This window comes from Cydia splendana, chromosome 23, assembly GCF_910591565.1.
Source record: "Cydia splendana chromosome 23, ilCydSple1.2, whole genome shotgun sequence".
Lineage (NCBI taxonomy): Eukaryota > Metazoa > Arthropoda > Insecta > Lepidoptera > Tortricidae > Cydia > Cydia splendana.
In genome coordinates, this window is record NC_085982.1 from 6957180 (window position 1) to 6982165 (window position 24986).

The 24986-nt window shown below is 37.1% G+C and overlaps 2 protein-coding genes and 1 long non-coding RNA gene across 3 annotated transcripts in view; 1 reads left to right on the plus strand and 2 right to left on the minus strand.

Moving 5' to 3' along the window:
* Nucleotides 1-4590: 4590 nt before the first annotated feature.
* LOC134801723 (uncharacterized) lies at nt 4591-6706 on the minus strand. Its single transcript, XR_010145714.1, has 2 exons — nt 5963-6706; nt 4591-5118 (listed from the first exon to the last, which is right to left on the minus strand). It is a non-coding gene; the product is annotated as an uncharacterized LOC134801723 (long non-coding RNA).
* A 709-nt stretch (nt 6707-7415) lies between these two features.
* LOC134801989 (protein lines) lies at nt 7416-11323 on the minus strand. Its single transcript, XM_063774608.1, has 2 exons — nt 11106-11323; nt 7416-10873 (listed from the first exon to the last, which is right to left on the minus strand). Exon 2 carries the CDS (start codon nt 10795-10797, stop codon nt 8362-8364), a length of 2436 nt encoding a protein of 811 aa, XP_063630678.1. The 5' UTR covers nt 10798-10873; nt 11106-11323; the 3' UTR covers nt 7416-8361.
* A 992-nt stretch (nt 11324-12315) lies between these two features.
* LOC134801883 (serine/threonine-protein kinase Genghis Khan) overlaps nt 12316-24986 on the plus strand; it is an 85680-nt gene continuing 73009 nt past the window's right edge. The window contains exons 1-6 of the mRNA XM_063774535.1: nt 12316-12560; nt 14385-14559; nt 21295-21468; nt 22989-23110; nt 23441-23545; nt 24428-24532. Of these exons, the coding sequence (XP_063630605.1) occupies nt 14499-14559; nt 21295-21468; nt 22989-23110; nt 23441-23545; nt 24428-24532 (567 nt within the window). The 5' untranslated portion in view covers nt 12316-12560; nt 14385-14498. The remainder of the gene's footprint in view (nt 12561-14384; nt 14560-21294; nt 21469-22988; nt 23111-23440; nt 23546-24427; nt 24533-24986) is intronic.

Sequence of the window (24986 nt, forward strand, 5' to 3'; positions counted from 1 at the left end):
CGTGTGCGATAGAGAAAGAAACAGGCGGGTCAATGTACGAAATTCTTCGTGCTAAGAGCGTTTTCACATTGTCCGATCCGATATCGGATGTAGGATCCGACATCGCGTAATCAGGCCGCGGGCAGTGATTGTGCCAAAATTATGCCAAAGTTTTTAGAAATATGCTAAAAAAAATGCTAAAATGTCAGTTGAAATTAGACACTTAAAATAATATGGTGTCTCAAAATAATCAAAATATTCAGTAAAAAACACCGTACTTTGTCAGTAGAAACGGCGCAAAATTCAAATTTTCTATGGGATGATATTTAATCATTCGCGCCTACTTTTTTGTTTACTAACGGAAATGGCTTGACAGACTATAGTTACAACGGTTACGAGTCTGCTGTTGTTTGGCAATACATATAGGCTGGCCGCAGAAGCACGGAATTTTCATTCGGTTTCCGGACGGTCAGGTGTGAACGGGACGTCGCTATACACATAACTATACATGTCTCGTTTGCACCTGTAATTCCGTACGGAAAATTCCATGCGTCTGTGGCCAGCCTTATTATTGACCAAAGCTTCTCTGTTTCAGACGTATAACCGCGAACATCGAAAAACTAAAATTTCCAGCAACTATCTCTGTCAATCTAATTACGCCTTAATTGGAGTAAAAGAGTAATTTTCGTTATTGACGTTCGTGGTAGACCTTCTGCTAGGACTAAAATGCCGACTGCTGTCCCATCCTAGCAAAAAACAGATTTGGCTAAATTTATGTAAGAAGTACCTACAAGATCAGTGAAGGCCAGTCCAGATGGGACAATTTTCGCCCAACCTGATGAAATTGTCTGATGAAATCTGTAAAACGGAACTCAAATATGTCAATCCACGAAAAAATCAGAGGTCAATTTAACAGAATGCCATTTAAAAAAAAATTATACATATAGTCCGTTGACGTCCATCCGCCCACAAAAGTCAAAATTCATATGAAAATATGAACTACATAAGGCGATAGCGCATATTGTTGCTGCCAAGTTGGTGCAAACTTGGCTTAGACTAAATTATGCTAAAAAATATGCCAGATGCTAAATGGACAATTTTGCGACAAAGCGAGTGAAAATATGCCAGTTTTGGCATCATTTATGCCAAGTTGGCAACACTGGCCGCGGGGGCGCGCCCGGGCGCCGTCTTCAGCGGTCACGCACACTACAACAAGCATTATGCCTACACGTACGTCACGTACGCACACAAATACATATTATCGGTCCGACAGCTGACCGGGGGCTCCGACATGGCAGAATTTATCGGAAGCGCCTTTCCGATATCGGATGTCGGAAGGCGCCTAATATGACAAAAACAGCTGCAGGAGAGTGCCATTGACCGACATCCGATATCAGAACGGACAATGTGAAAACGCTCTAACATCCTTACTTTAGTGATGTGGCCAAAGTGGACAAATATATCAGAACACATGCAGAAGCGGACCTTTTGAACGCCAAACGGCGCATCCATTTGCCGTGCCACTCACGCCACTGGGGTAAAATTTAGTGAATAAATAATGCCAACCTAAAAGTGGGGTGTTTTTCAGTAGATATTCATCAAAAAACGATCGACGTCAAATGCAGTCTTTGGCGTCGTTGTCACGATTTTGCGTTGACGTCAATTGCCGTCTGTGGCGTTCAAAAGGTTACAAAATTACGCTGAATATGTATATAATCATATATAATATAGTATTGTATACTATTTTTGTACCTAAATATCTGTTTTATGTATCTGTACAAAATGATTACGCAAGAAATAAGTCATATTGAAGTTACTTTGATGTTAATCGTATTTGTGTTAGTATAATCAGAGACGTAAATGATAAAGACTGCTAATATCCAGTTTTGTCGTGTTCTTCCAAAATTTACTAAATACAAAATTAAATACTATACTTAATAAGAATATAAATATATGGGGCATTATCTATGAAAAGGGACCTTATTGTCGATGGCGCTTGCGGCGTCGCGCGACATTGTATTTAAATCGGAGCATCGTAAGCCGGGTATTTATTAGGCAACTTTTGTTAATAAACACTGTTTAATGATTGTTTATAAACAGTGTTGCACGATGTTTCATCATCTCTGTAAACATGTTTATAAACAAGGATGATGAAATATTGTTGCATAAACATGTTGCTGTGCTCCCCACTCTAGGTGGAGAGCAAGACGAAACATTCAGTTTATAAACAGATGTCATCGAGTGTAGACGTGTTTAGAAACATGGAAATAGTGTGGTCCAGCAAACAGAGCATATACCTCCTCGGGCGACATCCTAACAACAACTAAACTAGTGTGGACTGCTAAGTTTCAGAAACAGTGTTTACGGTAAGGGGTCTTTCATTAATTACATCACACGTTTAGGGGGAGGGAGGGGGTCAAGAAAATGTGACATGTTGTGACAAGGGGGAGGGGGAGTCATAAACTTTGTGACGTCACTTTAACTTCATCAGTAACCGAAAATGTATTTAAATTATTTTATACGCTAATTATCATTTAAATAACAAGGTTTTGAAACGATAATCGTTTTTATTCGTTTAATTTTATTTCTTAATCAGTTTTGGGACTTTTGGGTTATAAAATTACTAATATTTCTTTTGTCAAAAATATTTTGATAAAATATTAAATAAATATTTGCCCATTTCGTTGAAGAAATGTGACGTCACACCAGGGGGGAGGGGTTTGCCAAATGTGACCAAGTGTGACAAGGAGGGGGGAGGGGTAAACAAACCTAGAAATTCATGTGACGTAATTAATGGATGACCCCTAAACTTGTTGCAAAATCGAATTCATAAACAGTTTATTAACAAAATTTGCCTAATTAATACCCGGCTTTAATAATGGCGCAAGCGCCATCGACAATAAGGTCCCTTTTCATAGATAACGTCACATATACTAAATAAATTAAATACTATACTATATTAATAGCCTCGGCAGAACAAAATTTAACTTTTTATTTTAAACTAGAATGGACCCAATACTGAAACCGCATTGAATTATTGTCGATTTTGTGAAAAAAATTATGAAGAAAAAACTTACGCTTGACTTGTGTAAGTACCAAAGAATAAGTTTTGTGAATTTAAATGCCTTAAAAGCAGTCTTTATTATGTAATTGTCTTTGATATAACGTAAGTGACGGATTTTCCGAGTCAGAGCTATCAAGTTGGTATATAGATAGTACTTAGGGATACTTAGGGTTAACTATCCTATTATTGGCACCTCGACAGTGGCATCTTTACCTTATTTTAAGGCATCTGTGGTTACTTTCTTACTAAATAGGTGCCAATGCCTGGTTTTAGTGCCAATTACTGGGTGTTAGTTACCCTATTTATAGGGTAATTCGTCAATTACTGGCCATCCTAAACTAAAAATGAATTCTATTCATCGATAAACAGAATTCATTTTAGTATAATGTGGCTATTTATTGAAGGGTGGCCTTTTATTGAAACCTTATACTAAAATGAATTGTTTATAGGTGAATAGAATTCGTTTTTAGTTTAGGGTGGCCAGTTATTAGCCGGTGGCCAGTAATTGACGATTTACCCTATATGTTTGTAATTTTATGCGTTTAGAGAGAATACATCGGTAGTGGTTTGTTTCCTTAGGGAGCCAGTTACCAGTGACACTGATGAGTTATTTAATTTATAACCGTTTTGTTAAGGATTTTAAGTTGATTTTTCCATAACCGATGTAAGACTGTGAGACTCGAAAGCAATAATGTGTAAAGGTAATATGTATACTTGTATAGTAAAATGTTAGAATTATGTGTACAACGCTGCATTGTATGTTTTTATGTTGTAAGTTATGATAGAAATACAGTTTGGTGATACGTAATTATTATTGTTTTTTTTCTACGACGAATGAAACAAGGTTGAGAAAATCTAAGTATACAAAATCACGTTCCTCCATTGTCGTCAGATAACAACCAACACTTGGTAATGAAATTACTATAGGTAAACAGAAAATAAACATATATGTTCCTAATTTCATTATAGTTATTTACGTAACAAGTGCGAAAAATAAAAATATCGCAACGATTGGCAAATTTTAACCTTTTGAACGCCATAGACGGCAATTGACGTCAACGCAAAATCGTGACAACGACGCCAAAGACGGCATTTGACGTCGATCGTTTTTTGATGAAAATCTACTGAAAAACACCCCACTTTTAGGTTGGCATTATTTATTCACAAAACTAAATTTTACCCCCGTGGCGTCAGTGGCACGGTAAATGGATGCGCCGTTTGGCGTTCAAAAGGTTAAAACACGACCGAAGAGTGTGTGGAATCGACACGAGTTGCGGCTCCAACATTTTAGCGCACGCGCACGTGCACGTCACGCACACGCAGCCGGTGTGCACAGGCCTTTAATCTACGACTTAGTTACGTAATGTGCTTATTATAGCACCCGGTGTCGTAATGTAGCATCAGATGTAAAAATATATCTTACCGTTTCGGAGTATAATGGCTGTGACATACGGACGTGACGAAACTATAAGGGTCCTTTTTTGCCATTTTGGCTACGGAACCCTATACCCTATAAAGAGTATTAGGAAAAGTAAAAAAAAAGTATATAAAAATATTTCGCTTTATTGATGTTAAATTATTGTTACTTAACAATAACAACTTATGGAATAACTTAGTTCAATACGAAATTTAGAATTTTTCAAAATGAAATTACAAAATACATATCCAAAAATATTTTATGAGGGTAGTTTGACAGATTTTAGGACATTATTGGCAAGATCTGTCATTTACGAGGGGTTACAGAAAATCCAAAGCGTAATATTCATTTAACAACACGGAAGATTTAAATAAATATGATTTGAGATTCTAAGTATACATGAAAGCCATATTTCTGTAAAAAATACAAGTTTTCTATGATTTTAGATCTTGTCTGAAAACGCTTAGATATATATAAAACCAGTCTGTTCTGTATGTTGTTCCCTAACTCTTAAAAGCTACAATTATATGCTAAATAAAAAGATCCCGTAGTCGAAGTGACGATGTGATGTGAGATGGCAAACAGAAGTAAATTATAGGCGCATAAAAAAAGCAAAAACCGTACTCAAAGGGTAAACACGGGGCCATATTACCAAAGACTTCTATGTAACTTCGTATAAGATGAATAAAGTCTAAGGAAAAAACGTGCCTCGGAAATGACGAAAAAGTCATTCTCGGATAGATGTCGCACACACCTTTGGCGTATGGTCGGCTAGATGGCGTGACGACACCGTTTCATATTTAACAATTTTAACACATATATATCAGTGAATGCACATGGGTCAAAATTATATAAAAATAATAAAATCATTTATCCATATACACCGTGTTTTTTTTTGATTTCCGTTAATTTCAAGGGTGCATTCCTGAGCTTAAATCAAGTAACTTTCTCAAAGACACCGATGTTCTAATTAAGTCCATTTCGGAGATAATCCATAATTTATTTTTTTCCTATAAGGCCTCTACAAGCGTGTACACTTGCCTTAGGGCCGGCTTACATATTGATTAGTGTTTAGAATGAGTTCATACATTTGCTACTAAACTTAAGTACAATCTCGGTCGATTGATGTACGAAATGACATTGATATGTCACAGATTTCAATTGTTTGGTTGAGTTAAATGTAATGCCCGTGTTACAACAACGCTATATGCTACATTTAATTACTTTTTAAACAAAAAAAAAACAAAAAAGAAAACAAAAGAAACATTTTTTTTTTGAAAATTAACTATGCCATTTAGTTATTATAAACGTACTAAACTATACCCCGAAGTTAACGGAATTCAATAAAAACACGGTGTATATACATTTTATTGATAATTTTATACGTTCTCATTCTGAGTTTTAGTCGTGTGTCGATAGATGGCAGTAAATTTACTGTGACTACAAAATTTACTATGACAGGACCCCTCTATACTATCTATTCTCTTTGCTATTACTAAGACTCCGCTGTCCGTCTGTCTGTCTGTCTGTCTGTCACCAGGCTGTATCTCATGAACTGTGATAGCTAGGCAGTTGAAATTTTCACAGATGATGTATTTCTGTTGCCGCTATAACAACAAATACTAAAAACAGGATATAATCAATATTTAAGTGGGGCTCCCATACAATAAACGTGATTTTTTTGCCGTTTTTTGCCTGTTTTTTAATCTTTGCTATGCTTATCATACTTCAGTTTGCCAACGAACAGTCGACGTCAAAGACATGTTTACATTTTTCGCTTTTACAAAGGGGTAAGGTGCAAAAGTGTAAACATATTTTTGACGTCGACTGTACACCACACCTTAAATAATAAATAAGGGCATTTCTTTAATACTGATATTACAGATACTAATATTATGGTAAATGATGGCGACATATTTACAACATTGTGGCATGAAATATAATTTAGTAAAATGTTATATACACCCGCATTTTTCTATGCAACTTACAACTAATTCATCTAACTAACTATTATATAATACAACCGTTATGTATATCATTATTTTCAAACCTATAATGTAACTTAAATTATACGAATATATTTTATTTACGGTTAAATTTATTATGCAAATAAAAATGCATTCCTTGTATACTTTATGTATTATGTGCACAAACACGATCTTCAAATTAGATTAAAAGCACCTTTAATAATATTACGTTAAGGCACATAATTGAGCGTTTCACACGTTTTTCACTCAAAAATCTTGGACCAGCCCAGCCGTAAGGGCCACCCCACATCTAGCGTCTTTCGAGCGTCGGCGTCTCGTCGGCGTCTACAACTCTATGGCCCTGCTCGACGCAACGTCGACGCAACTGCGCAGCTACGTCATTTTCCATAGCGCTGACCGACGCCGACGCCCGAAAGACGCCAGATGTGGGGTGGCCCTAATACAAGATTTGTCAAAAAAGTTTTATATGTAGGTAACGTACGTACTTTTCTTTACAGTAAACTACTCACTATGAAGACAATTTGAATTGACACAATCAGGTTGTACGGTTTTATTTCCTAAAGCAATCTGCAATAATTATTTTAGTCTTCATATAATTTGTTAAAAAACATTGACAATTTAGTGAAAAACATAAGCCCATATTAAAGGAAGACTTCTGATTAATAAAAATTTAAAATACACATACATGCAATATATTACCTAAACTAAAAGAATAGCTACATAAATTACATCGAATTACAGTTGATATAAATTAACTTAGACAATTTTAATTCTAACATAATAACAAGAAAGACATTTTGGAATGTATTATTTCGGAATTGCAGTCTTTGTATTATTTCAATAATTTGTTGTAGGGTAATTCGCCAGTAACTGGCCGCCCTAAACTAAACATGAATTATAGAATTCATAGAATTAGAATTTATAAACAATCAAAAATTTTTTTTTTATGAATTTATTTTTTGAAATCGATTGTCAATTAGTTTTAGTTATAATTTATTATGCTTAGCCAAATGTAATTATGTTATTATACCTACTTATTATGCTGTCTATTGACATTAAATATTGTTTTCAGCTTTAAGTAACAAATATTGTACACCATTAAGATGGTAGGCTATGGTTTTAGTACCTATGAAATGTAACACCTTTTATGTATCCCTATAGTCACGATAAATAGATTATGATTATATTTATTCTGTTTATAGGTGAATAGCACCTATAAACAGAATTCATTTTAGTAGAAGGTTTCAATAACTGGCCACCTTATACTAAAATGAATTATATTTATAGGCGAATAGAATTCATTTTTAGTTTCGGGCGGCCAGTTACTAAAAGTGACCAGTTACTGGCGAATTGCCCTATTGCCTATTATTTATACACTTTTTCACGAGGAGCGTGGTGGCCTAGCGGTAAAAGCGTGCGACTTTAAATCCGGCCGGAGATCGCGGTTTCAAACCCCGGCTCGTACCAATGTGTTTTTCGGAACTTATGTACGAAATATCATTTGATACTAACCAGTCGCTTTTTGGTGAAGGAAAACTTCGTGAGAAAACCGGGCTAATCCCGATAATGGCAGTTGGTTTTGTATAAGCTAGTGCCTATGCTAATTCTTGAGATTAGTTGCCAAGCGGACCCCAGGCTCCCATGAACCGTGGTAAAATGCCAGGATAACGCAAGGAAGATGATGAGGTAGCTTTTCACTCATTTCCACTTCATTTCATATATTTATTTTATAGCGATTCTATCCGATTTTATCCATTTCATACAAAACAAGTTGGAAAGAGATAAGTTCTAATGCCCCTATAACAACTGTATCCATATGCAAATAATAGGGCAAATAGGGCTAATTGTGTAGTCAGAAACACACATCAGATATCCCTCAGTCAGCCTATCCATATCAAGTCATACATGAATTTTCAGCTCAATTCATTCCCTTCATAAAGACTCTCACACACCTCCAACAGTCTCAATACTGGGCTGATATTATACGGGAACAAAGACCGTGATACCAGCCTACTGATCTGCAATCTAAGCCGTATTAAAACCCGCATAGTATCATCCAGGCCTCTGCTGCCTGCTGAGTCAGTGTGTTGACACGTTTCAATAAACTTTGGCCAGTTACGCCTAACATATTTGAGAAATCGAAGCAAATATAGCAAGAAACACGTCTCATTGCTGACCAAATAGTCTAGTAACACATCACTGTCATGCGAAACTACTTTCAAGAACTCTATAAAAGAAGCTATAGGGTTCAGCATAGGTATTAAATCGGGATACATAGAGTTTCTGTACACAATACCGACTGTTATATCCAAAGTGCACACCATGGATTCAATTAGATAGTCATCCTGTTCACTAAATAAATGTATCAGCATTTTAGTGAAAGGAGTCTCAGGGTGGAATTCCATAGTGTTTCTAATGAAAACATCCAGTTTTTTCAAGACATCGCGTATAGATCTTTCTACTATTTGCATGTCTTGTATGGCATTATAATCGGAAGAATCAATAGAACTGTCTGAGGAATCACATCTCATCTCTTTAACCGTTACTGCTATGGATTTTAGAACTAATAGTGACATTCTTTGTAACATACTTTTGTCTACTTCAGTGTTAGACTGATTGGAATCATCATTATCATCATCTCCATAGCTTTGATCTACCAATTGTATCGACGCTGAAAGTGGCGTAACTGTGGGACCTAGAGAGTAGTCCCTGAGAACAGTGCATTCATTCCCTAGGAAGCCAAAACCGCTTCTACTGTTCCGGACTCTTACATCATTGAGAAGCCTGAAATCTTTCACAAATCTGACAATAGAGTGCGCTAAACAACATATCTCTTCAGGCAAAATGTCTTGTAGCGCCAATGTGGAGCCATAGCATAAAACTTCGTTAAACAAACTTAATAAATGCGTGTACACCATGCTCGGGAGAATGGTGTTCCTTAACAAATCTACAAAACCCTGCAAATCAGCGTAAAATGGCTTAGTGTCTATCACTGAGAGATTGGCTTTTACGCTAATAATATTTTCCCATAGTGAGAAAAATGTTAGTATACAGTTTTCAGCATTCGCTAAATTCAGGTACCGGAGGAGTAGGAGCTTCATGTTCTTAACTAGGACAGGCCAGTGCTGCTCTAGCGTCTTTATAGTCAAACATTTGATGTGTGAAGTGTCAAATGACTCCGAGTCTGTTAGTACGACTGTTACACATCCATTCTCATTGACCCGTTCCATTCTAGATGCTGGAGGCTCAGGGGATTCCGGCTGCTCTATCCCACTAACTTGCTGGTCTATAGGAAACTTTAGCACTGGCTCGTGAAGTTTGAATGTAGCCGGTTTGGTTTCAGCAGGCTTCTCATCTGAGGATGTTGAGGGTGCACTATGTGTTTGAAGATTCGAAAACTCATTATGCAAGTTGTCTCCATGGGAGCTGGATGGCATCTGACTTGTACTGTAACCCACACTACTCCTGAATGGATTGTCTTCCTGAACATGCATATTACCCACCGAGTTGATGTAATTGCTATCTTCCAATGGATGCTGTTCCACATCCTTCCATTCAACTATCCTTTTAATAATATCAAGACTAAAGTTAATCTTTTGTACTGTTATTCTATTTATTCTATCAAAAAGGTAGATGTTTTCAGCGATTTGTTGGAGCCAGTTCTCGTCAACAGTGTCTTTAGCGACTATGAGAAAGCTCGCTAACACCCTACTGGCCACAAATGTAATGAATTTGCTTTTATGGTCAGCGAGTTCCACAACTTCTGTAATCCAATCATGCCTGTTCCTCACAAGCATGTCGCAAGCTTGCATTAACTTTGAACATATTGTACCAGTATTATTTTGTTTTAAATATATGTCGAACATTAGCTGCATTGTGGATAAATAAGTCAATGAGCATGTTAACGGCCATGATACAATGTGTAGCCGTCTATCAAACATTTGTGAGACTTTGTGTTCCTCTACCATGCAAAGGCACTGACCTACAAGGTTTTCTTGTAGAATTCTTAGCTCAGCAAGTAGTTTGTCATCAGCCACTGTCCATTGCTGGGTTGTACTTGAACAGGATGGTATTATTTCTTCACTAGGCAGCCGGAGGATGGTTGAGCAGTCCACGGCGTCCTCGCTAACGGTTCCGCTGTCGGGAGACTCACCATTTCGAGGAAAGTCGTCTGATGGCTCTGCTGGAGACGTTTCCGAGTCAAATATATCAGTGATCTCCTCGGCCGACCTGTCGCTGCCATCGTCGATGTCGGGCGCGTCTATTCGCTGCTTCTTCTTAACGGGCTGATCGGAAGCCATACCTTCATTTGATTGCGTTTCGCAATCCAAGTGCCCTCGCAAAACCATGAACCCGTCGATAGGCCTGGCTCTATCAATCACGCCCGCTAAACAGATTTATATTCGCACCGCACCAATCGCCAGACTGGAAACAAAAAGACGAAAATGAATGCGTGACCTTTCGAAGTAGCTACTCAATTACGCGGACCACAAAGCCATCGCATATTTCGTGTTAAATGGACGCTAGATAATTATTTTGGGTTGGAAATCGGTGAATTATCGTCTCAACTACTACATTAATGTAAAATACCATATGAAACAGCGAATTATATTAGAATTTCAATGAACTTTCCAAAATATTTTGATGGCACACATACCATTGACAGGCGGGTGAGGTTGTTGGAGTTGATAATTCTGTCGGTGGAATCCATAAATTGTTGTATATCATTCACTGTAATCCAATGATGCACATTAACACAAACTTTTATGTGATTTTTCTTGAGAAAACACTATTTGTTGTAAGAAAAACTATGTTCAACAGAACATCGACTCCATTACGTACAATATGACGCTCATTCAGTTGATGTATTCTTTAGATTGGAATTTATTTTAATATTTGCTAAAGCAGGACTGAAACGCATTTACAGCAAAATAAAAAAACTTAAATTAAAATAACATAAGAATAAAATATTATTTTAACAATTAAAATAGTTCATCGTGGTAATTAGTAGTGAAATGAGTTTTGAGTTTCCGCAGGTATTTCCGGATAGGACGTTGCCAGCACAATGCTCCCGAATTTAGCAATCTCGGTAGGCAACCGGTTCAGTGATTGTAGGAGGCAGAATTGAAGGCGCGTTACACCTTCCTTTTAATTCAAAATATTTGGTTGGATCAACAGTTGATCAACAGTCTAATCAATGTCTAATCTAATGGATGTAAATGTGCGCCAAAATATAAGTGCAATGAGATCGAAATAAGACATGCTCACTCTAACGCATAACTTTGTCCCCATACCTACTCCAGAAAAGTGTAATAGTCTGTCAAACAACTTTGTCAGTAGAAAAAGGCGCGAAATATAAATGTTCTATGAGACGAGAACCCTCCGCGCCTACATTTTATACTGACGGAAATGGCTTGACAGACTATCGTCCCATTGAAGATTTGAAGTTCGTGGCTTTTTCTACTGACAAAGTTGTTTGACCGGCTATAGTTAGAATGAGAGACAAGTATGAGACAAGTTGACGAACGAGTTTCCTCTGATGAATTGAAAGTGATTTTTTGATCAAATCCATATCAAATCTAAAGGCCGTAACACACTATCGCACCGCACCAAGGTCATTGTGCGACGCACATATAAGTAAGAGCGAGAAAGAGATATCGCTTTCTCGCTCTTACTTATGGATGCGTCGCACAATGACCTTGGTGCGGTGCGATAGTCTGCTACCACTATAATTGTGACACGTAAAGGAATAAATTTCATTTTGCTTATTTTTTTAAATTAAAAACATGCATAACAAAACAAGACCAAGACATTTTCATCAAGAACGTCATTTGCGTGTTTTGAAGTGGATTTCATCATTTATTGTCTATGCTTTGAGTCTATGGTTACTACGCTCCGTATGACGCAGTGAGTGATTCGTATCCTGAGCGTATTTTGTACGGGACAAAGCCCGTTCACTGCGTTCAATTCAATCGCGTAAAATTTAGCAAGTTTGTCAAGGAACGTCAAACAAAATGGATTCGACCGAGCACTCTGGCTACCCCCGAGTAAAATGTCCGCTTCGGGGACTTTTTAACTAATTTATTAACCCTAAACTTATAAAAAAATTCAGGTGAATATTATAATGTTGAAGCTAAAGTGTTTTTACAAAGTGACAACAATGAGTCATCTCAGTGTTTTTGCATAACAATCGATAGAATGGATTTAGGTTAAGATCTCTGTGCTATAGGATTCGGAACAATACAAAATTAAAACTGGAAATATAGCATTACAACGGGCTGTTATTTTCGTCTCACGCAAGTAATATGTTATTGTTTATTTATAGGTTCGATGCGGAAACGTATCGATATGTCATCGGTGTTCTAACTATAGTTTTTTTTGTGAAAAAAATGATTTGGTATTTAGATTCAAATCTACGTTTGGATTTGGTTGCGAAAGAGTTGTAATATCGAGTGTCGCCGCAACCTTGTGATGAATGGATAGAAAGTAATTTGTCGTCTTTTGTGTTGTTAGACAATGGGGAAATTCGCCTTGATCTCCTGCTTTTATAAGCTGTTATGGGCGTTTTAGTTTTTTGCTACTCTACTGTCATTTTTGTTCTGTTTTACTTCTTATATTATTAATATCGACCTTTCTTGAAGAAAGCTTGAGTGTAAGGTAAACAGAGATGCTATTAATATTTAGGTATTTGGTGACTAAGAATTTTTATACACCAACACTTATTTATTTATTTTTATCTCTTATCTTTGTGAGCTTGTAGCTACTTTATTGCTTTGATTACAAAACTTGTGTTGACATAGAGCAGCTGTAAATGCTTTGTAAATATTATTATCTGATAAAAATCATAACTTCTGTCAAGTCATGGTATTTAACTTTAAAGTAAGTTTTTATTTTTATTTTGATATCCTGTAAATTACCTGTTATATCAAAACCAGTTTTTCTTTAAATTATAATATTTGATATGATTATTTTAGGTTAAGTTGTGTAAATTAATAATAATGCTAATTCATTCACTTATTTAGTAAAAACCCTAATAAACTTACCTGTAGTTGTAGTTTAATTCATAAAAAAATCAAACATATTATTTTTGCTTACAAAAAGAAAGCACATTCTAAGGTAATACTAAAAAAGAATATATTCAAAAAAATTATAAACCATAGACTATGAATTCAGTACTGTGTAAGTTCTTCAATAAATTCTAAAGACTGTGGTAATAACAAACTACTGATTCCAAACCAGGAGCAGGGGTGCGAAACTCCTGACTTCGGTCAAACTCGGCTCCGCTCGGCTCAGCATTGCTCCGAGCAATTATTAGGGTTGGCACCACTTGACTTCCTTTTGCGTGCACGACCACAGATAAGATAATCACTTGATTTATGACAACCCTAAATAGCCGAAAGGGATAGTGCCATATATTAGAAAGGGACAGCAAGATTCGACCCTGAACCGCTGTCAAACTTCGTTTTAGTAGGAAGTTTCCTTTCTGTACGGTAGTACTATTAATTATTCTGTGCCAGGAGTTAGAGTTGTGCTAAAGTGTGGCAATATCATCATTCATGATAAATTTCTATGAAAATAAGATGTCAATAATGACACTCCTTCACTTTGTTCTGTTCAAGTTGGTGCAATGCAGACAGCCTCAAACTGGTATCTCAAAGCTAGTAATGACTGCATTTTATTTAAATTCCCCTTAAAATGATTAATGGTAACACTATCCAAATGCCACCCACGGCATACTTACAAGTTAAAAATTTTGGTGTAGTGCCCTAACCTAGCTAGGTTATTCAAAATAGATAGGTAACATAGTTAGGAGGAATGCCTTATGGCGCACCAGGGCGCCGCGGCGCACATTTTGGAAACCTCTGTTATAAACCATTTATATAGGAAATAGGTTTATAACTTCAGGTATGTTATTAATCGCTAACATTTCTTACAGGTACATGCAACCATGGATCAAAGCAACACACACAATAAACTGCCTTAAGTTTACGGTAGCTTTTGTACGTATTAGTGTTAGTGTACGGACATGCAAGTGTAGTGTGAGTGCAGAATGTCGGATGACGAGGACTCCTCACCGGACTGGGCGCTGGTGCCCTCTAACAATGTGCCAAGTGAGTGGACAATTTTTTTTTATTAGCTTATTCTTTTAATGGTCCAGATTAAAAAAAAATACAAATTATGCATAAGGAAAAAATTTAAACCGGACAAGTGCCACTCGGACTCGCGCACGAAAGGTTCCGTACCATTACGCAAAAAACGGCAAAAAACACGTTTGTTGTATGGGAGCCCCACATAAATATTTATTTTATTTTGTTTTTAGTATTTGTTGTTATAGCGGCAACAGAAATACATCATCTTTGAAAATTTCAACTGTCTAGCTATCACGGTTCATGAGTTACAGCCTGGTGACAGACAGACAGCGTAGTCTCGTACGTAGTCGTATACTCAGGAGAAAAGAAAACTGGCCATTTTGTATAGAAATTTCGATATGTGACCCGTTGTGATTGCTCTCATGTGTGTATATTTTTTATCTTAGATTTTTTTATTGACTAGATTGGGGTTCAACTATACATATATATATAATTACACAAACAGGTCTACCGCGATATAATTTCATTGTTGTTACCTTGAAACTTCCCTTAATTAAATTTAAAGTAAAAAAAAAAACCGGGCAAGTGCGAGTCAGACTCGCACACGAATGGTTCCGTACCATTATCTAAAAAAACTCGTCACCCATCCAAGTACTGACCCCGCCCGACGTTGCTTAACTTCGGTCAAAAATCACGTTTGTTGTATGGGAGCCCCACTTAAGTCTTTATTTTATTCTGTTTTTAGTATTTGTTGTTATAGCGGCAACAGAAATACATCATCAGTGAAAATTTCAGCTGTCTAGCTATCACAGATCACGAGATACAGCCTGGTGACAGACAGACGGACGGACGGACAGCGGAGTCTTAGTAATAGGGTCTCGTTTTTACCCTTTGGGTATGGAACCCTAAAATTGTTGAAAAACATTTATCCTCGTAAGACCCACCATAGAAAGTTTTTCAACTTTTAATTTGAACCTCGTTCTATAAGTAAATTGGAACGGATTTCGTGTTTTAGAACGCAATGAAACAAGGGAAATGCAACTTTATTTGGTTCCTGAAAAGTTCAAATTAGATTGCAATAAATATGTACATTTAGACTCAGGAGGTTAAAAATATATACAAATAGAATAGAATAGAATAGAATAGAATAGAAATAATTTTATTCGTAAGCACAAACACAAAATAAAAACTTATACTAAACAAATACGGCTACCTATACTGTGAGCAATACAATAGTAGACCTTATGTGATTGCAGGAAGGTTTAAAATAGTTAACAAATTGTGTTGTTGACGTTGATTAACATGCATCATTAGATCATTACCTCAGTAACTGAGGCCCAGTTTTATCCTGTTGAATCATTCACACAATTCAATTGATACAATAGGTATTAATTCTTGATTTTAGTTTTAGTTTGATATTGTTATTGTTTCTGTTTTTTCTGTCAATGTGTGTATTATGGCAAGCTAATAAATGGTTATCTATCTATCTATCTAATTTCTGATTCCAATTCCTAATGATAATTATGCTAAACTGTTTCAAATGGGATGGTGTTTGGTATAGGGTTTTTAATGTTTTTATGTGTATTGAAGTTTGAAAGTTAAAAAAAATGGTAGAGGCACAGAATTAAGTACTGAATGGTAAAAAAAGAAAGGCAGCCTTTAGATAATCAAAGTGACAGTCTTTTGGTGTGTACTGGCCTTAAATAAAACATATATAGTTGAACACTTTAAACTCTCGCGTTTTGTACACATATTTAATGACACAAACAGGTCTACCGCAATATAATTTCATTGTTAGGGTTCCGTACCCAAAGGGTAAAACGGGACCCTATTACTAAGACTCCGCTGTCCGTCCGTCCGTCCGTCCGTCCATCCGTCCGTCCGTCTGTCTGTCACCAGGCTGTATCTCGTGATATGTGATAGCTAGACAGCTGAAATTTTCACTGATGATGTATTTCTGTTGCCGCTATAACATCAAATACTAAAAACAGAATAAAATAAAGACTTAAGTGGGGCTCCCATACAACAAACGTGATTTTTGACCGAAGTTAAGCAACGTCGGGCGGGGTCAGTACTTGGATGGGTGACGAGTTTTTATAGATAATGGTACGGAACCCTTCGTGTGCGAGTCCGACTCGCACTTGCCCGGTTTTTTTTACTTTAAATTTAATTAAGGGAAGTTTCAAGGTAACAACAATGAAATTATATCGCGGTAGACCTGTTTGTGTAATTATATATATGTATATGTACTAGACGGGCCCGCAGCTCCGCTCGCGTAAATGAAATAAAGAGTTTGTCTTATGTTTAGTTAAATCCCGACATTATTATGTATCCCTGCCAGGGTTTATAACTGTGATAAGGATTTCTTATTTGTCAAGTAGGTAGCCGTTATTTGGATAACTTAATTCGAAAATTTCTTATAACGTACGTAGGTATTTATTTTAAACTTGTTTTAACATAAAATTATTACTTATACTGTTGTAAGCCTAGTTGCAAAAACGTTCATTAGATTACTTATTTTCCGCTTTAAGGCACGAATATGGACGACCACCACCCATAAATCGCCTTTTCATACAAACGTAGGTAGTCCCCATTTCCCTTTCTGGATCTTAACATTACTACGGCTAAAGTGACGCGACGATCCAAAGGACTCACCTGGCCTCCGATACCAGATCAAATCATGTTTCTTGCGATAGCTCTCGCCATCGGGCGTCTCCCATTTTGTTGTCCCAAGTACGCTCGTCTCCCATTCTATAACTTTGTATTTTTGGCTCATCTCGGCAGCCCTTTCCCTGGACGAATGACAATGTTTGCCGAAGCCGTGAAAGTCAATCTGAATAATATAACTCAAAAATAAATTTAATACAACAAAATACAAATTGATAATAATAATATAGTAATTACTTTGATTGATAAGAACTTCAAGCAACACGGAAGGGAGGCGGCATTCGCACTATTTCCCCTCTGCCGAGGTACAAGATTAGCGCGTCAATCTAATCTAGCGCGGGTAATAAAACTAGATCTTTGCACTTGGATTTTTCACTAGACCGAGTCCAGACGCGCGCGTGAACACTGCTGCACAAAAATGCCTGTTTGCTCGGTTTTTTGTTTTAAAAAGAGGTCGGGGACATCAAATTTACAAAAAGAAAGTGTTACATTTCACATGTAATATTTTTTTTACATATCATACGTTTAATTACATTCAAACACAATTATTATATTTTAGTCTCATGTAATTGTTGGATTTATCGATTTTGCTCGCTCAGTACAAATTGCGGATCGGTCTAGCGACAAATCCGACTTCTCATCTCTCAGAATACAATAACATACTTCAACGAAAATGTGTTAGTGTGCGTGTTGTGACACTTGTCACTCGTCCGTACACAAAAAGAGATCGAGGTTTGCAAGATTTGTCTTTGACGTGTGTCATTTTCTATGTATTTGTGTCGTCATTACAGATTTAATTTTGTATGTAAGTGTGTGAGAAGTGCGACTGTGTGCACCTTTCCCCCCGCGAAAAATGGCAGAATGATTTGTACGGTGAGATATCGCTTGGGCCCCTCCCTTCCGATGTGTCGGAAGCCGGTGTTGCTCGAAGGATAAGAATGATAAGTCATATATGACATAAATCACTCGTATGGGCTCTATAGACTAAGGTTGAGGTTGGCAGCACTTTTTATTTTACTTCGTGTAAAAAAACTCAGAAATACCTGTATACCAACATGACAAACATAATTTAGTTTACTTTAACTTACGGATTATTTGGTCTAATCTGTAGCACCGCCAAACGAAAGCAACCGAGAGTTCCCGAGAAATGGTCGAAGTCGTAAAATGAAGATTGTTATGAAAATTTCTTTTCCTTATTGTAAATTAAATACGCATCGAAAGCGATAGTTTTTATGTTCTAGTTTTATTCTCATATGTAGATAATAGATTTAAACAGTTTTTTCTTATCATACGTGCGTTGTATTCGAGATACGTGTCAAAAACTTTTTTAGAAATTTGTAAGGCGCCATCTCTCTTCTTCGCTCGTTTTTTATCCCGTTCTGGTTTTTCAATTTTATATATATGATAGTTGAACCCCAATCTAGTCAATAAAAAAATCAAAGATAAAAAACATACACACACATATACACCGGAGAGCAATCACAACGGGTCACATATCGAAATTTCTATACAAAATGGCCAGTTTTCTTTTCCCCTGAGTATACTTTACTCTTGTCCATGTTTGCGCCACTACAGAACCGTTTAGGTATTGTCCACATATGGTGGGGGATATCCTTTACAATTATTCGAACACTTCCTGTCTATTGTTTCTAAATGATACCTGTATGGATTTGGGGATAAGCTTGAATATTCAATATTCATGCATAACAAGTGTGTTAGACAAGAATGCTTTTAGATAAAGTGCTAAAGTTGTATACCGCAAAACGTAATTCAAGACCAAAAAAAGTAAGAAAATGTTGCCACTGCAATAATTTGTTTGTAAAATAGTAAATTTTTGTTGATAAATAATCACGCTAAAATAATTTATTTATTAGTAATTTTACTCCTACGATTTAAAAAAGTACTTTTATTTACTTATTTTTACAAGACGCGCTTGTAAAAAGTGGCAACATTTAATTACTTTTTTTGGTCTTGAATTACGTTTTTGAGATTAGGTAGGTATATTATGTTAAGGTTGGTTGACATTTAGATTTATTAAACTTATTTTACAGTTTGTAACTTATATTATAATTGTAAATAATTGTATTACTTAGCTATATTTTAAACATCGTAAGCCGGAAAGGTACATCATAGCAGCTGCATTGTAAAAACACCCTATCACCTAAACTAATGTATTTACATTTACATACACCTATGATGACGAAATAAATGTTTGATAAATTTTGAAGTTAGTCCACTTTGCTTTTTGAAAATGGGATAACCTTTTAAATGACAGAATTTTATTTATTTATACATAATATAATAATGGTATTTTACGTGATCATAGTTACTACCACAGATGTATTGTAGTAGTAGTAGTAATCACTTTATTATACACAACACAGGTTTACAAAAATAAATTACAGTAATGGAAGTACAAAGGCGAACTTATCGCTATAAGCTAACCTTCGAGTAGATGAGAGGAAAACTCCAGTCAGGTCAGATAGACAAACTTACGGGATGTACAGTAATATTTAAAAAAGTAAACTAACATTGTCAACTTATAAATAACATTATAGAATAAAATACATACTAGCATACATAAATACAATATTGTATTTATAGAGTTTGTTAAGGATGCTTCCTCGTTGTTGCCACACAAGTAGGAAATTAAATTAATGCTGTACTATTATAGCTAAAACTGGCCAAGTGCGAGTCGGACTCGCGCACGAAGGGTTCCGTACAGTTACGAAAAAACGACAAAAAAATCACGTTTGTTGTATGGGAGCCCCACTTAAATGTTTATTTTATTCTGTTTTATTATTTGTTGTTACAGCGGCAACAGAAATACATCATCTGTGAACATTTTTAACTGTCTAGCTATCACGGTTCATGAAATACAGCCTGGTGTCAGACAGACAGACGGACAGTGGAGTCTTAGTAATAGGGTCCCGTTTTTACCCTTTGGATACGGAACCCTAATTAACTGACAATGTGTAGACCTTATTTCTTTAGGAATAAGGCTTAAAATTCTGAACTAACTGTGTCAATAATGGTATTTATCAGTTCAGGGCTTGACCTAAATTCGTTGACGCCACACAACTATGCAATATTGATTTGACAGACTCATAACCAATAACCATACTAGTAACTTGTAACATTCGGGAAGCTTTCCTTAACAATTAATTTTAATTTATTTAACAACTGGCCGGAGGAAGGGTTAAATCGGGAGTCAGGGAGAACCAGGGAAGAAGCCTTTGCCCAGCAGTGGGACACACAAATGGGCTAAGAAAAAAATATCGGGTAGCTTTGAAAGCGGAGAAATTGTGAAATTTGACAATTTAGTTACCACAACAAAACTTATGGCTCCGTATGGCACCATTCTAGTTTAAGGTTCCGTCACACAGGCGCGTTTTCCGGGCGGGACGTGAGCGCGGCGTGAGCGTTTTATATGTAAAAGCCTGTGTGACGGAGCGTTTAGGTGTCAAGCCGTGTCAGTCTGAAAGTTAAGGGCCCTCCACACTCGTGAATCGCGGCGTGATCCGCGAACGCGAGCGTGGCGTCAATTTGCAGATTATTCACGCCTTCGCGCCTTGTTCTCCGTTTTTTGTCGATATTTCGGCGCGCGTCAAAGGAGACGCGAACTTGCAAGACTCCACATTACACGATATTTTGGCTCCTCTGTGGCAAGATAAATATTAATTATATTATGGACACGATTTAATCTTAAGGGGCTTGTCAGTTGTTCGGAACTGTAAACATTTTGTTCTAACCGACAGGCCGATACAGTCCGGCGGACTGTTAATCAGTCCCTTCCCTCCCTATCCCTTTAGACTTACACCTCTTCTACAATCAATAACTCAGTGGAAAGGCAGCTTCAACCTTTTTCCAGGCATAGTACGATTTATCTACCACGTAGGCGCCAATAGAATTTCAACTTTAGCATTCCGACTTGAGGTTCAAATTAAATAGCACTTTCGATCATCAAAGTTCGATGAATTAGAATATATTAGATTTTTTTGGGAACGACCTTGTAGATTGGTGCGGCCTGTAAAAGGGTTAAAGACGATCAATCATTATCAATTTATTGATAACATTATATCATTCCAGTCTTGGGCATCAAACGTCTCAAGCAGATCGAGACGTTGTTCCTCGCGCGGCGTCTCCAAGGCCACGCCGGGCTCAGTGTGGAGACGCTCCTCGACGTGTTGCTCGTGTTGTACGACGAGTGCTGCGGCAGCAGTCTGAGGAGAGAGAAGGCTGTTGCGGACTTTATACAATACGGTAAGAAACAAAAAACAGACAAAATTTGGGCGCCATTGTAAAATTGTTGCTTAGTGGTCCGATTGCCTAAAGTGGGGCTAAGTGTGGAGACGCTTGTCGACGTGTTGCTCTGGTTGTACGACGAGTGCTGCGGCAGCAGTCTGAGGAGAGAGAAGGCTGTTGCGGACTTCATACAATACTGTAAGAAACATAAAAAACAGACAAAATTTGGGCACCATTGTAAAATTGTTACATAGTGGTCCGATTGCCTTAAGTGGGGCTAAGTGTGGAGACGCTCCTCGACGTGTTGCTCGTGTTGTACAGTCGACGTCAAATATGTTTACATTTTTCGCCTTATTACAAAGGAGTAAGATGCAAAAGTGTAAACATATCTCTGACGTCGAGTGTATGACGAGTGATGCGGCAGCAGTCTGACAAGGGAGAAGGCTGTTGCGGACTTCATACAACATGGTATAATAAATAATAAATAAATAAATATTATTATAGGACATTTTTACAAAAATCGACTAAGCCCCACGGTAAGCTCAAGAAGGCTTGTGTTGTGGGTACTCAGACAACGATATATATAATATATAAATACTTAAATACATAGAAAACAACCATGACTCAGGAACAAATATCTGTATCATCATACAAATAAATGCCCTTACCGGGATTCGAACCCGGGACCATCGGCTTCGTAGGCAGGGTCACTACCCACTAGGCCAGACCGGTCGTCGAAATATATCGTATAGTCGTATAGTTTGTAGATTTCTAACAGGCCCCGACGGCTAATCCTTTGTCTATTGTTAAGTAAAACCGCACGTGCTTGTTACTGTTACGCATCTCTATGACACATTTTAGACTGGTTCTGTAGCATTCGACTCGCCGGCACTCAGTACGTGCCGGCGAGTTGAACGGACCACACACATCCTAGCAAAATATTTATCCATTAGTTAATGTTGAATCTTATTGCAATTTCCATAGGAGTTGTGGTAGCACGAGCGGGTTTACTTAACAATAGACAAAGGATTAGCCGTCGGGGCCTGTTAGAAATCTACAAACTATAAGAAAGAAACACGCTAAAGAAGACGCTATTGTTAGTTCAATAGGGAATATTAGGCAAAGCTCTGCGTAGGTGGCACCTTTGTGGCACATACAGTAAACAAACCACATTGACACATCACACGTCACGTCAATCACATGGCCTACCGTGAAACAAGAAAATCGAAATTTCGTTCTAATCTCTCTATCGCTTGCAGATAACTAAATTTCGATTTTCGCGTTTACCGGTAGGCCCTTGTTAACAAACCGCCTTGATGCATCAATGTCATATTTTATTGTCTGTGAAAACTTGTCAAAAAACAGTTTAAGGCACAGTATGTATAAGTTAGTCTATGAATTTACTGAGTCGGTAGTGCTGATGCACTCTGGCGGCAGAACATTGCAGTAATATCCCCTATTGTGTCAAGTGGGGCTCAGTGTATTAATACGTGGCGTTCAAAGGGTTAGAACTAAGAAATCTATGTTTTTGTCAACAGTGAAGCCAGTGGCAACAGCCCTCAAACGGCTGCGGTTATCGCGCGATGACTTCGAGCTGGTGAAGGTGATCGGGCGAGGCGCCTTCGGGGAGGTGTGCGTCGTCAGGGCCTCTTTTATGCAGGTATAAACAGCAACTCTTAACTGTACATTGATGGGCCTTATTACAAAAGGCATAAGGTCTACCGATGGACAGTTAAGGGGCTACCCGAGGTTTTCATCGATTTTTGACAAGTTTTGAATCGTAACTCCTTTTTTTGCACTACAGATAGAATTATAAGACAAACGGTTATCGGTTCTTCAATCTTTTATCTCCGGTTTTGTCTACCGGATTTTGAAAGAAATGAATACATATATCTATAGTTTTCCTTAATCTACGATAACCGATTCTGTGTGCCTTTGGGCTAAGGCACTCATCTTCCATTGGTAATAAAGTTCAAATTTGAATTTGCAGGGCACAGATGCAGGCGCCAACACAGTGCCCGGTGGAACTGTTTCAACTACGACGGGTGAACGGGTGTATGCCATGAAGATACTTAACAAATGGGAGATGCTTAAGGTAAGTTCATTTAGTTCCCAAAATAAAGGGATAAATTCGTAAATAAAGTAGTAATAATTTTTCTGGATACATTCATAATTATTATTCAAACTAGCGACCCGCCTCGGCTTCGCACGGGTTACACAAAACCTTAACAAATTATACACCTAAACCTTCCTCAAGAATCATTCTATTGATAGGTGAAAACCGCATGAGAATCCGTTTAGTAGTTTTTGAGTTTATCGCGAACATACATACACACAAACAGACAGACGCGGCGGGGGACTTTCTTTTATAAGGTGTAGTGATTAATTATTTCTGCAACCGTGTTTCTTTTTCAATAAAGCGTATAATATACCTTGAAACTGGATATATACATATTTATTCTTCAAATATTGTCAGAGCTAAATGATGTTTTCAAATTAAATCCTTAGGGGTATGAGAAATTAGGCTTGATACTTTTGAATGACTCCTACAAATGTAACATTTGGACAATTCAACTACACATACAAGCCCTTACCCTTAGGGCAGCAAGGACAATCTAAGATTCATTAGTAAGATTGTCCTATAAGTTTATATGTACCTATATGTATTATACCTATGTAAAAACTATGTATGTTTTTACGGGACAAATATTGCAAGTTAAATTTGACCCACTTCCCGGTTTCCGATGACGCTGAAAATTTGCATACGTACGTAAGTCGGGTGACAATGCAATATTATGGTACCATGGAGCTGATCAGATGATGGAGACAGGAGGTGGCCATAGGAACTCTGTGATAAAACAACACAACCTAATTGTGTTTGGGGTTCTTAGAATTGTCTTGGTGAGTATTAGTTTTCTGCGGAAAGAACCAAAAATGAATTTTTGTCAAAAACTTATGATGTTTGTGATGGTTGCAGCGAGCGGAGACGGCTTGTTTTCAAGAGGAACGAGATGTTTTAGTGTACGGAGACCGACGGTGGATCACCAACCTGCATTACGCCTTCCAGGACGAACACAATTTGGTGAGTGGCGTATCTCGAAAACTTATTGCATCTTTGGTATTAACGCCTCGTATGCTGAAATATAATTATATATCATTGAAAAAGTGATCTTGATATTTAAAACAATAGATTTAAATCTGGGACCGTTACCGGTATAACTAAAAATCAAAATATCTCATAGCCTTCACAATATTTCTTTGATATTATAGAATAGTATTTAGGTAAGGATAATGATTGATCAGATTAGCTCAATTAAGTGCAAAAATATACATAAAAAACCGAGATACCGAAATTGAATACCGGTTATTTTGTATGAAAATAATACCGGTATTCGGTCCCTGATTTAAATGCACACGCACGGATCCGTGTCTAAGCATACGAGGGGTTAAGTGGGAGAGAAATGATATACTTAGGAATGGTTCCTAAGAAGAGATCGTCGTATGTCTTATAGTTTCAGATTTTCCCATACTGACCG